A 12,087-nucleotide genomic window follows, 5' to 3' on the forward strand; every position below is an offset into this window, starting at 1 on the left:
GGCCGCGGGCAGGGCGCGTGGCGGGCGTGGCGGGGGCGTGGCGGGGGCGGAGCCGCGGCCGGAGGCGGCAGTGTCCAGTGCCCGGCTCAGGGGCAGCTTTGGCCGCCGCGGAGCTAGGCTGCCTCGAGAGAGCGCCCGGGCGCAGAGGGGCTCACGGGCCTCCGGGGCCGCGCAGAGCAGGTACAGACCTTCCCTGGGACCTCCCGGCCCTGGCGCCCTCTCTCCCGGGTCCCGTTAGGCCACCCGCCCCGCGCACCCGCGCCGCCCCTGCGCCCTGCGCCCCGCGGGCGCGCCCTAGCCACGACCCTGGCCCCAGCTCTTCTAGCCTTGGAAGGTCCTCCAGTCCCGGGGGTCGAATTCCTGGGGAGGGGGCTCTGATCCCGTGGAACTCTGTCCCTGTCACCCGGGAGGAGAACCAGCCAAAATTCCCAGTAAGTCACATAGTAAAGTTGGAAAACATAACTTAGGACCTCCTCGCACGCGCCGGCGCCTCCTGCCCTCCTCTAGAGGATGGTGTACCCCGCCTCCGCCCCCCACCCATCCCCGCCAAAACCCCGTCGCTCCTAAAGTTGCGGTACAGGGACACTGGGAGGGATGCAGGTGGGTGCCCGGGATCCAGCCTGATGACTAAAAGGAAGGACACCTGTTGGGATGGTCCTCCAGGACCCAGCAATGGAGGGCACAATGAGGACCAAGGAGTTCTATCCAGGACAGGGTCTCTCCATGCCAGCCGTGAAGCACGCTGTCCAGCCCTCCTCTGCCGCAGCGCGACCCGTTTCCCAGCGGTGAGGCCTTCTGGGGGTAAAGGGTTAGCCCTGCCCAGATCTCTCTCCTCTTTGATCTGCCCTGGCCAGTGTGGAGGTGTGGCCAGGAGGAGCCCAGATTTGTCCGGACCAGTGTCCAGCCTGGCACTGGAGGGCCACGTCTGACCTCTTCTTTGCTCACCCCGAGCAGTGAGACACACCAGATGAGGGACATGAAAAGGGGTAAAAAGCACTAAGGTGTGTCCTGTTTCTATAATGGAGGGGCTGTCGGCCCCCTGCCCAGCTGTGCAGGAGGGCTGGGGTGGGACTTTTCCAGAGAGGGAGCCAGGCCTGGCTGGGGCCCCAGGAGCTCACGTCACCCCCACCCCACCCCCGCCCCTCACTTCTCCAGGGAACTGCAGAAGCCAAAGCCAGCTCAGGACAGGATTATGTGTACTGGGTAGACCCGTGGAGAGAGAGGCATGATACAGACCTGGGGTAGCAGAGAGAGGCAGAGTCAAGACAGGGAGTGGAAAGGGGACCCTGGAGCAGAGAAGGATGGACGGTGACCATCACCCTCATCTTTCCTTCCCTCCAACCTCAAGGAACTGAGTCAGGCAGAGAGTGGAAGGCTCGGGTGGAACCTTGGCCCTTCTCTGGAGCCGATACCCACACCCTCCCATCTCTCCCCTTCCATCAGGGCGGAGCACTGATCTCAGTGGTCAGCCCAGCCAGGGAAAGGAGCAGCTATCAACAACCCCCTCTCCAAGCCCCAGCATCTGGGGTGGCCCAGCAGGTCAGGTTCAGCCATTGTAACCCGGCCTTCAAGCTCCCAAGTCCTGGGGTCTCAGGGAGGGAAGGGAGCTAGTGTTGCTGTCCTCACGCACATTCCTGCCCTTCCCTCTGTCATTTTCCCGCCCCTGTGCTGGCCTACCTCAGCCCTGGCTCCTTGGACTCCTTTCCCGGGTGCCTTTCAGATCCAACAGAAACATTTTTTTTTTCCTGGAAAGCATAACTAAGAGTGGGATGGAGAGTGGGGGTGGGAAGGGCTGGTACCGAGCAGGAAGGGGCTGGGGAGCGGCAGGCTTTGGGATCAGGGAGGGTTCCAAGCTCCACTTTCCTGATTAATCAAAGCTGGACTTCGGGACCACTTCTGGGCTCTTCAGGATGGCAGCCCTGTGACTGGGGAGTGACAGCAGCTATAGCTGAACCTCTCCTTCCCAGGTTCCCCCCACCCCGTCCTTCAGAGTCACGCCTGAAATAAGCCCTCCTTGCACCAGTGCGGGGTACTGGCCCTGAAGGGAGGTGGAATTGCAGTGGGGACAGTCACCTGCTTCTCTAGAGACTAAGCCATCAGCTCACTTAGTTTATCCCTTGGCTAAAAAGTGTTTGAGGCAGGCAGACTTGTGCCTGAGTGTTCCAGAAGGACCTTAGCTAAGAAGGGAAGAAAAGGCTTGGAGGCAGGTAGGAAACAGAAAGCCCAAGGGACTTCCTGTCAGCTCCTCAAGGGGGCGCCTGCCATGCTCCCACCACATCCTCCGACCTTTGCGGAGAACCTCCAGGAGGGCAGTAGTGGGATGAAGACCATCTTAAGACAGATGCGTGTGCCTGAGCTGGCCTAGAAACAGTTCCTAGCTGGGACTAGGGAGGAGCTAAGAAGTTCCTACAGGGCCGAGGGGAGGAAGCTGAGCCTGCGCCCTCCACCCTCCAGCCTCAGCAGCTGGACAAGGGCAGCCAGCCTCCTCAAGCTCACCCTGAGGGTCATACAGGGATGAGCCAGTCTTCCCCACCCCTCCGTCCTCACTTCCAGATGGCCTTCTGAGGAGTCATCCCTCCCAGCCCCAGCTTTCTGGGGTAACCACTGGGCTTCTGTCCCTGCAGAGCGCACCTCCTCTACATCCAGATGTCTGAGTAGCGTGTTTACTTCTGGCCCCCTCCTCCCTTGCCCCATCAGAGAGGAGCGATGGAGAAGTGGGCGGGCAGGTAAGACGTGGGCTGCCAGGCAGAGGAATGGCTCTGTCCCTGGAAGTGAGGGAAAGGAGATCACTGGGAGGGGTAGGGAGAAGTGATGAGTAACTTCTGCTTTCTGAGAAGTTCTCATCAGGATGTGGGGAGCCTGCTGGGGGTGAGGGGCAGTGCCGCACGCAGTACCACCTCTGGTCCGACATCCTCACTCTGCCTTTGGTTTGTAGGCCCCGGTTTGGTCTGATGCTGCTTCTGTCCCTCCCTCAGCTCTGCCTGAATCAGGAGGTGAGCCAGGGACCAGAGCTGTGGTCCTTCCATCTCCCCTGGCCTCCCACCCACTTCTCCACGGCAGGCCTCTGATGAGCCATGGCCCCTTTCTCTCACGCTTGGCCGCCCCCTGGGCCCCTTCTCTCCAACTCCCTAGCTCCTTGCCAAATAACACCTCTGCTGCTCAATGTGACCTTGGGCTGGTAACGACCTCCCTGAGCCCTGAGCATTGGACTGGAGCCTCTATACAGTCCCCCTAAAATCATTCCAATTCTGTTTAACCTTTTTGTCTACATAGGTGTTGTCTGGACATGCTCTTCAGACACCCCCTGAGGAAGGCCAGGCCCCTGAGGGCATCTGGGGTCCTTGGGACCAGTGGGCCTCTTGCTCCCAGCCATGTGGGGTGGGGGTGCAACGCAGGAGCCGGACATGTCAGCTACCAACAGCTCAGCTCCACCAGGGCCCGCCCGTCCCATCCCGGCCCCCAAGACATCCAGAAACCCTGCTCCCCCGAAGACAGGGCCCCAGACCCCAAACTCCCCGACAAACCCTCCCCCTGTACAGGCCACCGCCTCGGGGAAGAGGTGGCCCACTCCGAGGTCCTGCTTCCCAGTCAGGGAGAGAGGAGGTCCAGGAGGCTCAAGGAGCGAGGAGGTGAGAAGTGGGGCTTTGAGGGAAGGGGTGGGCCTTAGGTAAAGGGCGGGGCTTGAGATAAAGGGAAAGGGGAAAAGGACACATGGCTTGGGGTGGGGCTTATCTCTGCAGCTAGGAAGTAGAGGGGGAGGGGATGCAGGGTCAGAGATTGCCAGAACTGTGACCCCATGTCTGCAACACCTTCTCAGATCTCGGGTTCGAGACCCCATCAAGCCAGGAATGTTTGGTTATGGGAGAGTGCCCTTTGCTTTGCCACTGCATCGGAACCGCAGGCACCCCCAGACACCACCCAGATCTTCGTCCTCCCAGACCTCAGAGCTTCTTCCATCCCTGCCTCCAGGAGCAGAGCCATCCTCTGCAAACCACACCCCTCAAACTCAGCTGCCTCTTATGGCTTTCTCTGCTCCCACCCTGTCCCCACCAGCAGAGTCCCCAGGCACTGAGGCTGCTGGGACAGAGGTGCCCCCCGGAGGCAGACCTGCCTCCCCACAGCCCCAGCCCAGAGCCCAGGCCTCTGGCACAGAGCCTCCCTCATCCTCCCCCTCCTTTGGAGAAAGTGGCTCCTTCCACGTGTCCCCTCAGCCAAGAATGCCAAGTCCCCGGGGTTGGGCCAACTCCTGGGTAGTAGAGAGACACCCTAATCCTTTCCTTTCTGTCCCTCGGGGCCGAGGCCAACAGAGCCGGGAGCACTGGAGGCCTGTGGGGAGTCTGCACAGGCCCCTGGCAGAGTCCGCCCCTCACTTCGCAGATGGCTGGCTGCCTCTGCTAAGGGCTGGCCCCCACCCCAGCTCCCAGTGGAGCCTTTTTGCTCCCAGTAGCCCTGTCCCAAGATGTCCTGGGGAGAGTGAGCAGCTGAGAGCCTGCAGCAGAGAGGTGAGTTCTTCCTTGGACACCTCCCAGCCCCCCATTACTGTTTCCCTGACCTGGCGTCTGGGTCCTCAGCTTGTCAGATCTGGACTTGAGGGGAGAGGCCTTCCATTTGACCTCCTCAGAGTAAGGGCCTTGGAGCCCCCCGCAGACCTGACTTCATCCCTGCTCCCCCAATCCAGCCCTGACCCACACCCCCATTTTCCTCCCCAGCTTTGACTCCTCTGTATCCCCCCACCTCAGCCCTGCCCCCCTGAGCAGCCAGACCCTCGGGCCCTGCAGTGTGCCGCCTTTGACTCCCAGGAGTTCATGGGCCAGCTGTACCAGTGGGAGCCCTTCACAGAAGGTGAGCTTTCTAGCCCACCCCCTAGGAGGGGGGCTTAAGACTGGGGCATCATGGGGCAGGAGCCACACAACGCCTCTGTGTCTCCACTGCAGCCCCATGCATTTCTACTGTGTCAAATCTTCTTTCTTATGTCTCAGGGCCAGGGTGAAGGGACAGCACAGGCCTGGAAAGGGGAGGGGGTTTCAGGTGGGCTCAGATGGTAGAGGGTGGTTGGCAGAGCGGCCAGGCCGGGAGATGATGCATCCAGAGGCGCCCTTTGGTTTCCGCTGGGAAGAAGTATGTCCCAGGAGGTGAAGTAGACATGGTGTGAGAGGGACACCACTGGAGAGGTGACAGCAAGGTGGGGGTGCACCGTGGATCCTGGGTGGGGTCCATATCACTGGCCCCCACGTCACCACCCTCTTGATTTTAGGCTTGTACTAACTTGGTCCCAAGGTAACCCCTTGTGAGCTCTGAACTCACATAATCAAAGGTTTCAAGGATCTCTCCTCTTTTGCAACCCTGGTCTCAGTGACCGAAGGTGACCTGACCCAAATTCTAAGTGACCCTCAAATGAACCTTTCAGAGTACAGAGTTGTCACGTTCTCTTCATCCACAGTGACCTGGGCAACCTCTGGATGCCCAATAGCTAATCTCAGCCAAGCTTCTGTCAGGGCCCTGGGGCCTTTCCCAGTTAACCTTCCCCAGGGGCCCCAGCTAACTACCCTCCTGCCCCGTCTCTTAGTTCAGAGCTCCCAGCGCTGTGAATTGAACTGCCGACCCCGTGGCTTCCGCTTCTATGTCCGTCACACTGAGAAGGTCCAGGATGGGACTCTGTGTCAGCCAGGAGCCCTAGACATCTGTGTGGCTGGACGCTGCCTGGTGAGGCTGGGCAGATGGGGTGTGTGCACGTGCGCATGCGCAAGGTCTCCTCGTGTATCATTATAAACACAAGACACCAGACTAAGGTGGAAAAGAGGAAGGTTCTCACCCGCTGAGCTGGGCTGAGCAGAGCCAAGAGGCGGACTGCGAGAAGGCCCCCTCAGTTACAGCCAGGCTCCCCTGAGGCTGGCTGGGGATGGAGGGGCTGACAGGGAAACACGTTCTCACTTGTCATGCAAAGATGGAGATGCGTGGAGGGCCCAGTGGTCCCAAGGGGACCAGGCTGAGGTGGGAGGTGGCCCCTGGCTCACTCCGCTTTCCCCCAGAGCCCTGGCTGTGATGGGATCCTCGGTTCTGGCAAGCGTCCAGATGGCTGTGGAGTCTGTGGTGGTGATGATTCTACCTGTCACCTCATCTCGGGGAACCTCACTGACAGGGGGGGCCCCCTGGGCTATCAGAAGATCCTGAGGATTCCTGCTGGAGCCTCCCGGCTCCAGATCACCCAGCTCCGGCCCAGCTCTAACTACCTTGGTGAGCTCTCTGGGTCCCCCAAGTCTTGGGCTCCCCGGAGTCTCTTACTGGTCTCTTGGTTCTGCCCTCCGCACCCCCATGCAGCCCAGCAAACAAGCCCCAACATGGGGAAGGAAGAAGCCAAGAGAGCACAGGATATCTGAGGCTCTGAGTGGTTCAGGAAGTGGTGGGACAGGAGAGTATGACTCACCTCCCATGTCCTGACCTATCCCCTCCAGCACTTCGAGGCCCGGGGGGCCAGTCCATCATCAATGGAAACTGGGCCGTGGATCCCCCTGGGTCCTACACGGCCGGTGGGACTGTCTTCCAGTACAACCGTCCTCCTCGAGAGGAGGGCACGGGGGAGAGCCTGTCAGCCGAAGGCCCCACGACACAGCCTGTGGATGTCTATGTGAGCCCGGGGTCTTGGGGAGCAGGGCCGCCAGGGAGGGGCTTTCCCTCTGGGGGCAAAGATGAGGGGAAGGTGAGTAGTGTGCACCCCTACCACCCCCAATCATTCATTATCTTCTCTTTTTCTCCCCAGATGATCTTTCAGGAGGAAAACCCAGGCGTTTTCTATCAGTATGTCATCTCTTCACCTCCGAACCTTGAGAACCCTGCCCCAGAGCCCCACATCCCCCAGCTCCAGCCTGGTGAGACTCCCATCCCTAGAGCTAGGACGGGGAGAGGATGAAAAGGAAGCTCCGACGCAATGGGAAGCATCTGATTTGCCTACTTGACTCTCCCTGCACAGAGATTTTGAGGGTAGAGCTCCAACCTGTTTCAGTGCCCCGCCCCACCCGGACCCCTGGCATCCTCCAGCGTCAGGTGCGCATCCCCCAGATGCCCTCCCCGCCCCACCCTGGGACACCCCTGGGATCTCCAGCCGGATTCTGGAAACGAGTGGGACACTCCGAGTGCTCAGCTTCCTGTGGAAAAGGTGAGACCTCACGTACCAGCCTGTATTCCTGGCACCCTCAGCCCAAGTCCCAGCTTGGTGCTCCTGACGCATAACCTAGACCATGGGTCCACACCTTGACTCAGTGCCAAGTCGGGGCCCCACTGACACTGGACTTGGAGCCATCCCATCCCCCAGCTTCCCTCTCCTCCCCTTCAGGTGTGTGGAGCCCCATCTTCCTCTGCATTTCCCGTGAGTCAGGAGAGGAACTGGATGAACGCAGCTGTGCTATGGGCACCAGGCCCCCAGTCTCCCAGGAACCCTGCCATGGACCCCTGTGTCCCCCCTAGTGAGTATGACTTCCAGGGAGGATTAGCGTCCTAGTAGCACAACAGTTGTCCTGGGCAAACACACCCTCGCTGCCCGAGGTCTCACCTGGACTCCGCACACAGCACAGATCTCCTGGCTGCAGAGACAGTGTTCGATCGGAAAGGCTCACGTTCCATAGACAGCAAGAAAATCACAGCAGCCTAAGCCTCACAAGGGAACCCCGACTCCAATGGCCAAATATGCCCACCCTTCTCTGAGTCTGCCCACCCCCAGTCTGCCTGCCCTCCCTGCGCATAGGGCAGCCCCACACATCTTCTCTCTGCTGTCTGTGTCTGTCCCTTCCCCACCCTGCACGTAACTGCAGCTGGGAGGCTGGTGAGTGGACGTCCTGCAGCCGATCCTGTGGCCCTGGCACCCAGCACCGCCAGCTACGCTGCCGGCAAGAGTTTGGGGGCGGTGGCTCCTCAGTGCCTCCCGAGCGCTGTGGGCATCTCCCACGACCCAGCATCACCCAGCCATGCCAGCTGCGCCTCTGTGGCCATTGGGAGGTTCGCTCCCCCTGGAGCCAGGTGAGTGGGACCAGACAAGCAGACTCTCAGGGTGGGGGTGGGGATGGGGATGTCCTAGGGGAGTTGGCCCCCTGTAGTGAGTTACAGCAGTGGTTTTCCAACTTATTTTTCATCAGCAGAAACTTTTTACCAACAAGATTTCATATGTAGCCCCAACCTACAAGTCAGATAAGAGCCTGAACCTGGGTTGGGGCCCAAAGTCCCACGCTCACTCCACAAAGCCATGTAACAGCTGAGCCAGGAATCAAAGGCAGATCCTTGTTCAACAGCCACAGAGCTGGAGGCTGGTGAGGAAGCCTGGACCCAGCTCCTTGGATCCTCTCATTCCCTTAGTGTTCCGTGCGGTGCGGGCGTGGCCAGAGGAGCCGGCAGGTGCGCTGCATTGGAAACAATGGTGATGAAGTGAGCGAACGGGAGTGCACATCAGGTCCCCCACGGCCCCCCAGCAGAGAGGCCTGTGACATGGGGCCCTGTACCATGGCCTGGTTCCATAGCGACTGGAGCTCTAAGGTGGGCCCCAAACCAAGGACACCCTATCAGAGCCTTTCCAAAACAGCTCAGTAAACATTTACTGAGCAAGCACATGCTACATGCTAGACACTGCTGTTGCTGGGACCTCGGAGGTAAGTGACAGAAACTTCCACTGTGGTCCTGGACTCCCAGCAGAGGCTTCCCTCATCTGGCTGGTACCCTTGGGGCATTCCCTAGCTCCCAGGATCTGGATCCGGGACACACTGATCCTCAGCCCACTTCTCTTCTCCTCTCATCCCAGTCAGCCTCCCCTCACACAGCCCCCTCTGCTCTGCTTCTCAACAGTGCTCAGCCGAGTGTGGGACAGGAATCCAGAGACGTTCTGTGGTCTGTCTTGGGAGTGGGGAGGAAGCAGGAGCAGGAACCAGTGAGCAGAGCTGTGCCCCAGGAAGCCGCCCCCCTGACATGCGTGCCTGCAGCTTGGGGCCCTGTGAGGTGACACGGTGCTGGTATACAGGGCCCTGGGCTGAGGTGAGCTGCGAGCCTGGGGTGGGGGCGGGGCAGGGGGAGCCTGTCAGTGGCTTCCCTGTGGGCGGTTGGGAGTGATCCCTGCTCTCCCTTCTCCTTGCACATCTAATGCTTCTCCTCCATCAGTGCTCCTCAGATTGTGGCTCTGGTACACAGCGTAGAGATGTCATCTGTGTGTCCAAACTGGGGACTGAGTTCAACGTGACGTCTCCTAGCAACTGTTCCCACCTGCCCCGGCCTCCAGCCCTGCAGCCCTGTCAGGGGCAGGACTGCCAGGACCGGTGGTTTTCTACACCCTGGAGTCCGGTGAGTGCCTGATTCCCTTGCCCTGCTCAGCGTGGACTTCCAGGGAAGGGGGGACTCCTCTCACCAAACCCCCACCTGTGCCCCAGGACAAAGCCAGTTGCAGTTTAACATTGTCCTACTTCCTGTACACCTGAGGATCAGGTGGGCCCTCTCCACGTGGGATGTCTTAATGCTCCAGGACAGCCCTGCTCACATACTCCTGTCTAAGGAGGAGGAGGAGGAGTCTGGGCTGCAGGAGGAGCCTGGAGCCCAGCAAAAATCTGATTTGGTAGCCGGGGTCTCCCCAGTGTTCTCGCTCCTGCCAGGGTGGCGTGCAGACGAGGGAGGTCCAGTGCCTGACTGCCAACCAGACCCTTAGCACCCGATGTCCTCTTCATCTGCGGCCCTCCAGGAAAAGACCCTGTAATAGCCAACCTTGCAGCCAGCGCCCCGGTAAAGAGCCCCCTCTCCCCAGCTCCCAGTAGAATGGAGTTAGCTGAAGTGTGGGTGGAAATGAGAAAGGACCTGTGGGAGTGGACAACACTCCTCCAGAGGGATGGGTCTTGGTGACTCTCTTCTGCTCACTGGCCTTCTCTGTCCCCAGATGATCAATGCAAAGACAGTTCTCCACATTGCCCCCTGGTGGTACAGGCCCGGCTCTGCGTCTATCCCTACTACACAGCCACCTGCTGCCGCTCTTGTGCCCATGTCCTGGAGCGGTCCCCGCCAGAGCCCGCCTGAAATGGGTCCAGGAGACCCTCTCCTCATGGTTTCTCATGCCACCATCAGTCACCCATCAGTCAGCTCGCTCTGTACCCTCTGGCTTTCCAGCTTGTCCTAGTCTCACCAGGGATGTCCCCTAGAGTGGTTGAAGGTGGCAAGATGACTGACAGTGACTCAAGACGTGTGTGGTTGTGTCTGTGTGGTGGTGTGATGGTGTATGTGCACACATGTCCCCAAAGTGTATCTGGGCTACATGGATGTGTGTGCACTCATGTGTGTGTGCCACTTCTCACAAATAAGTTAGACTGAGAGGGAAGGGGGAGGGGATGAAGCCTGTTTCCCTGAAACTTTTCTAGGCTGAGAGGAAAGCAAATTTGCAGCTCCTTAGTAATCTGAGTTGCTTAGCGACTGCTCCCCTCCCTCAATTCCAACTTTGTGCCCTAAACCTCAGTCCTCCCTGGCAGGCCTCACTCTTCAACCACCCTTTTGTCCTCAGACCACTTCTCCCCTTATCTAGTCCCTCTATTCCTGCCTCTCCTAATTAACTAGCCAGGGGTAGGGGTCATCAGCCACTGCCAACGCTGCCTTAGCCCAGGAAGAGTGACTACCTACCTCCCCAGAACAGGGACCAGCTGGGCAGAGGATGGAAAGAGAAAGGTTAGAATAAGGCCACCCAGCCCCTGCTCCTGTTCCCCATCTCCTGAAGTGGTTCCCACCTCAGAACTAATTTATTTTTTATTAAAGATGATTATGACAAATAAGAAACAGGCTCTTTATTTTCCTCATGGGAACCCAGCCATATGAGCCACTTACGTAGGCAGTGTGCGCAGAATGAAGGGTGGGAAGGGGAAACAGCATTCAGAGCCCAGGTGGAGAGATTCTGGGCACAGAAAGGCCCAATGTGTGAGCCCCAATCACATGAGATCAGAAGCCTGGGCCAGGCAAAGAGGATCCTGGGCCACAGGCCTGCAGGTTGGTCACTGACCACTAGGGGTCACCACTTCTCCCAGTTTAGCTATGTAGCTGGGAGCTCGGGTCAAGAGCTGAGGAAAAAACTGCCTAGTCTATGGTGGGTTTCTTAGCAGGCTGGGTCTTTCTGTAAAGTCTCTTGGAACCTAATAGCAATTCTTTCCATTGGGGGCTGAGCTGAAATGGCAGCTGGCTTTTCAAGTGTCTTTTTTTTCCTGTTCTCTTTCTTTGGCCTTGCCTTCCTGCCTCTATCCTTTCTGCCATTACTGCCCATTTCCCTATTAAGCTGTTGGTTTATTGCTAGTCATAGGGTGGGGGAAGTGATTTCCGCTCCCACACCCCTTCCCTCCAGAAACGCTGGAGGAGGTGGAGCCTGGCCCAGCTCTAGGCAGTACTGGATGTCCTGCCAAAGACACATTCTTTCAAGTTGTCTCACCCTAGTCTCCTCCCTCCAGCCTCCAGCAGGCTCATTTTATCTCAAGGTAAATAGCTTGCTAGAGGTGGTGGGAGAGCAGGCACCCTTTTCCATAACACAGATTCTCTCCCTGACCTTGACCAATCTGAGAGCTAAGTTCAGGTCTCTCCACTTCTGGAAGCCAGGCTTCCCAGGGGTCCCTGTGCCTAGGAAGGGGTCGTTGCTACAGAATCAGACTCCTCTCCCCATTGGGAACCTCCCTCTCTACCCACGTCCCCGTCGCTGCACCTCCACAAGTCTGGCCGAAGAAGAGCCTTCATAAAGACCTGCAGAAACAGCTGAACTCAGTGACTGCTCTGTCCTGAGCACACCCAAACCTTGTGATGGACCAGGACTTGTCTAGTCAGACTTCTGCCTCGGGACTTAGGCTCTCTCTGGGCTGGAAGCGGCCGAGAAGGAAGACTTTGGCCTGTACTTTGAGAATGGGTGAGGGAGGAGGCAAAAGGGAATAGAGGAGAAGAAAAATAAAATGGACTTTAGCCCAGGGCAAGGAGTGAGTAAGAGGAACCCCAGTCTAGGTGGCTCTGCTCAGCCTAAACAGCAACACTAAAGAGACGTGTTTCTCTCTCTGGTGAACGTGTAAGGGAATCAGATGTGGGGGACCAGAGAAGTGAGAAAGCCCAGTG

General features: G+C 58.7%; 1 protein-coding gene across 8 annotated transcripts; it reads left to right on the forward strand.

The window, feature by feature from the left end:
- Positions 1-30: 30 nt before the first annotated feature.
- On the forward strand, positions 31-11,622 carry ADAMTSL4 (ADAMTS like 4). 8 transcript variants are annotated; one of them, XM_053914838.2, is made up of 20 exons: positions 32-180; positions 664-1,001; positions 1,444-1,539; positions 2,625-2,726; positions 2,936-2,993; positions 3,274-3,629; positions 3,818-4,502; positions 4,740-4,842; positions 5,567-5,703; positions 6,030-6,234; positions 6,453-6,625; positions 6,758-6,866; positions 6,968-7,153; positions 7,331-7,460; positions 7,806-8,010; positions 8,344-8,520; positions 8,827-9,012; positions 9,136-9,315; positions 9,603-9,747; positions 9,899-11,622. In XM_053914838.2, the coding sequence occupies exons 4-20, from the start codon at positions 2,707-2,709 to the stop codon at positions 10,033-10,035; spliced, it is 3,192 nt and encodes a 1,063-aa protein (XP_053770813.1). In that variant the 5' UTR covers positions 32-180; positions 664-1,001; positions 1,444-1,539; positions 2,625-2,706; the 3' UTR covers positions 10,036-11,622. The 8 variants fall into 8 exon arrangements, with proteins under 8 accessions (XP_053770818.1, XP_053770813.1, XP_045059471.2 ...); XM_045203536.3 differs by having other exon boundaries at positions 664-785; XM_053914840.2 differs by having other exon boundaries at positions 60-180; positions 855-1,001.
- The last annotated feature ends 465 nt before the right edge of the window (positions 11,623-12,087 follow it).

The sequence above is a fragment of the Desmodus rotundus genome, chromosome 12 (genome assembly GCF_022682495.2).
Source record: "Desmodus rotundus isolate HL8 chromosome 12, HLdesRot8A.1, whole genome shotgun sequence".
Classification (NCBI taxonomy): Eukaryota; Metazoa; Chordata; class Mammalia; order Chiroptera; family Phyllostomidae; genus Desmodus; species Desmodus rotundus.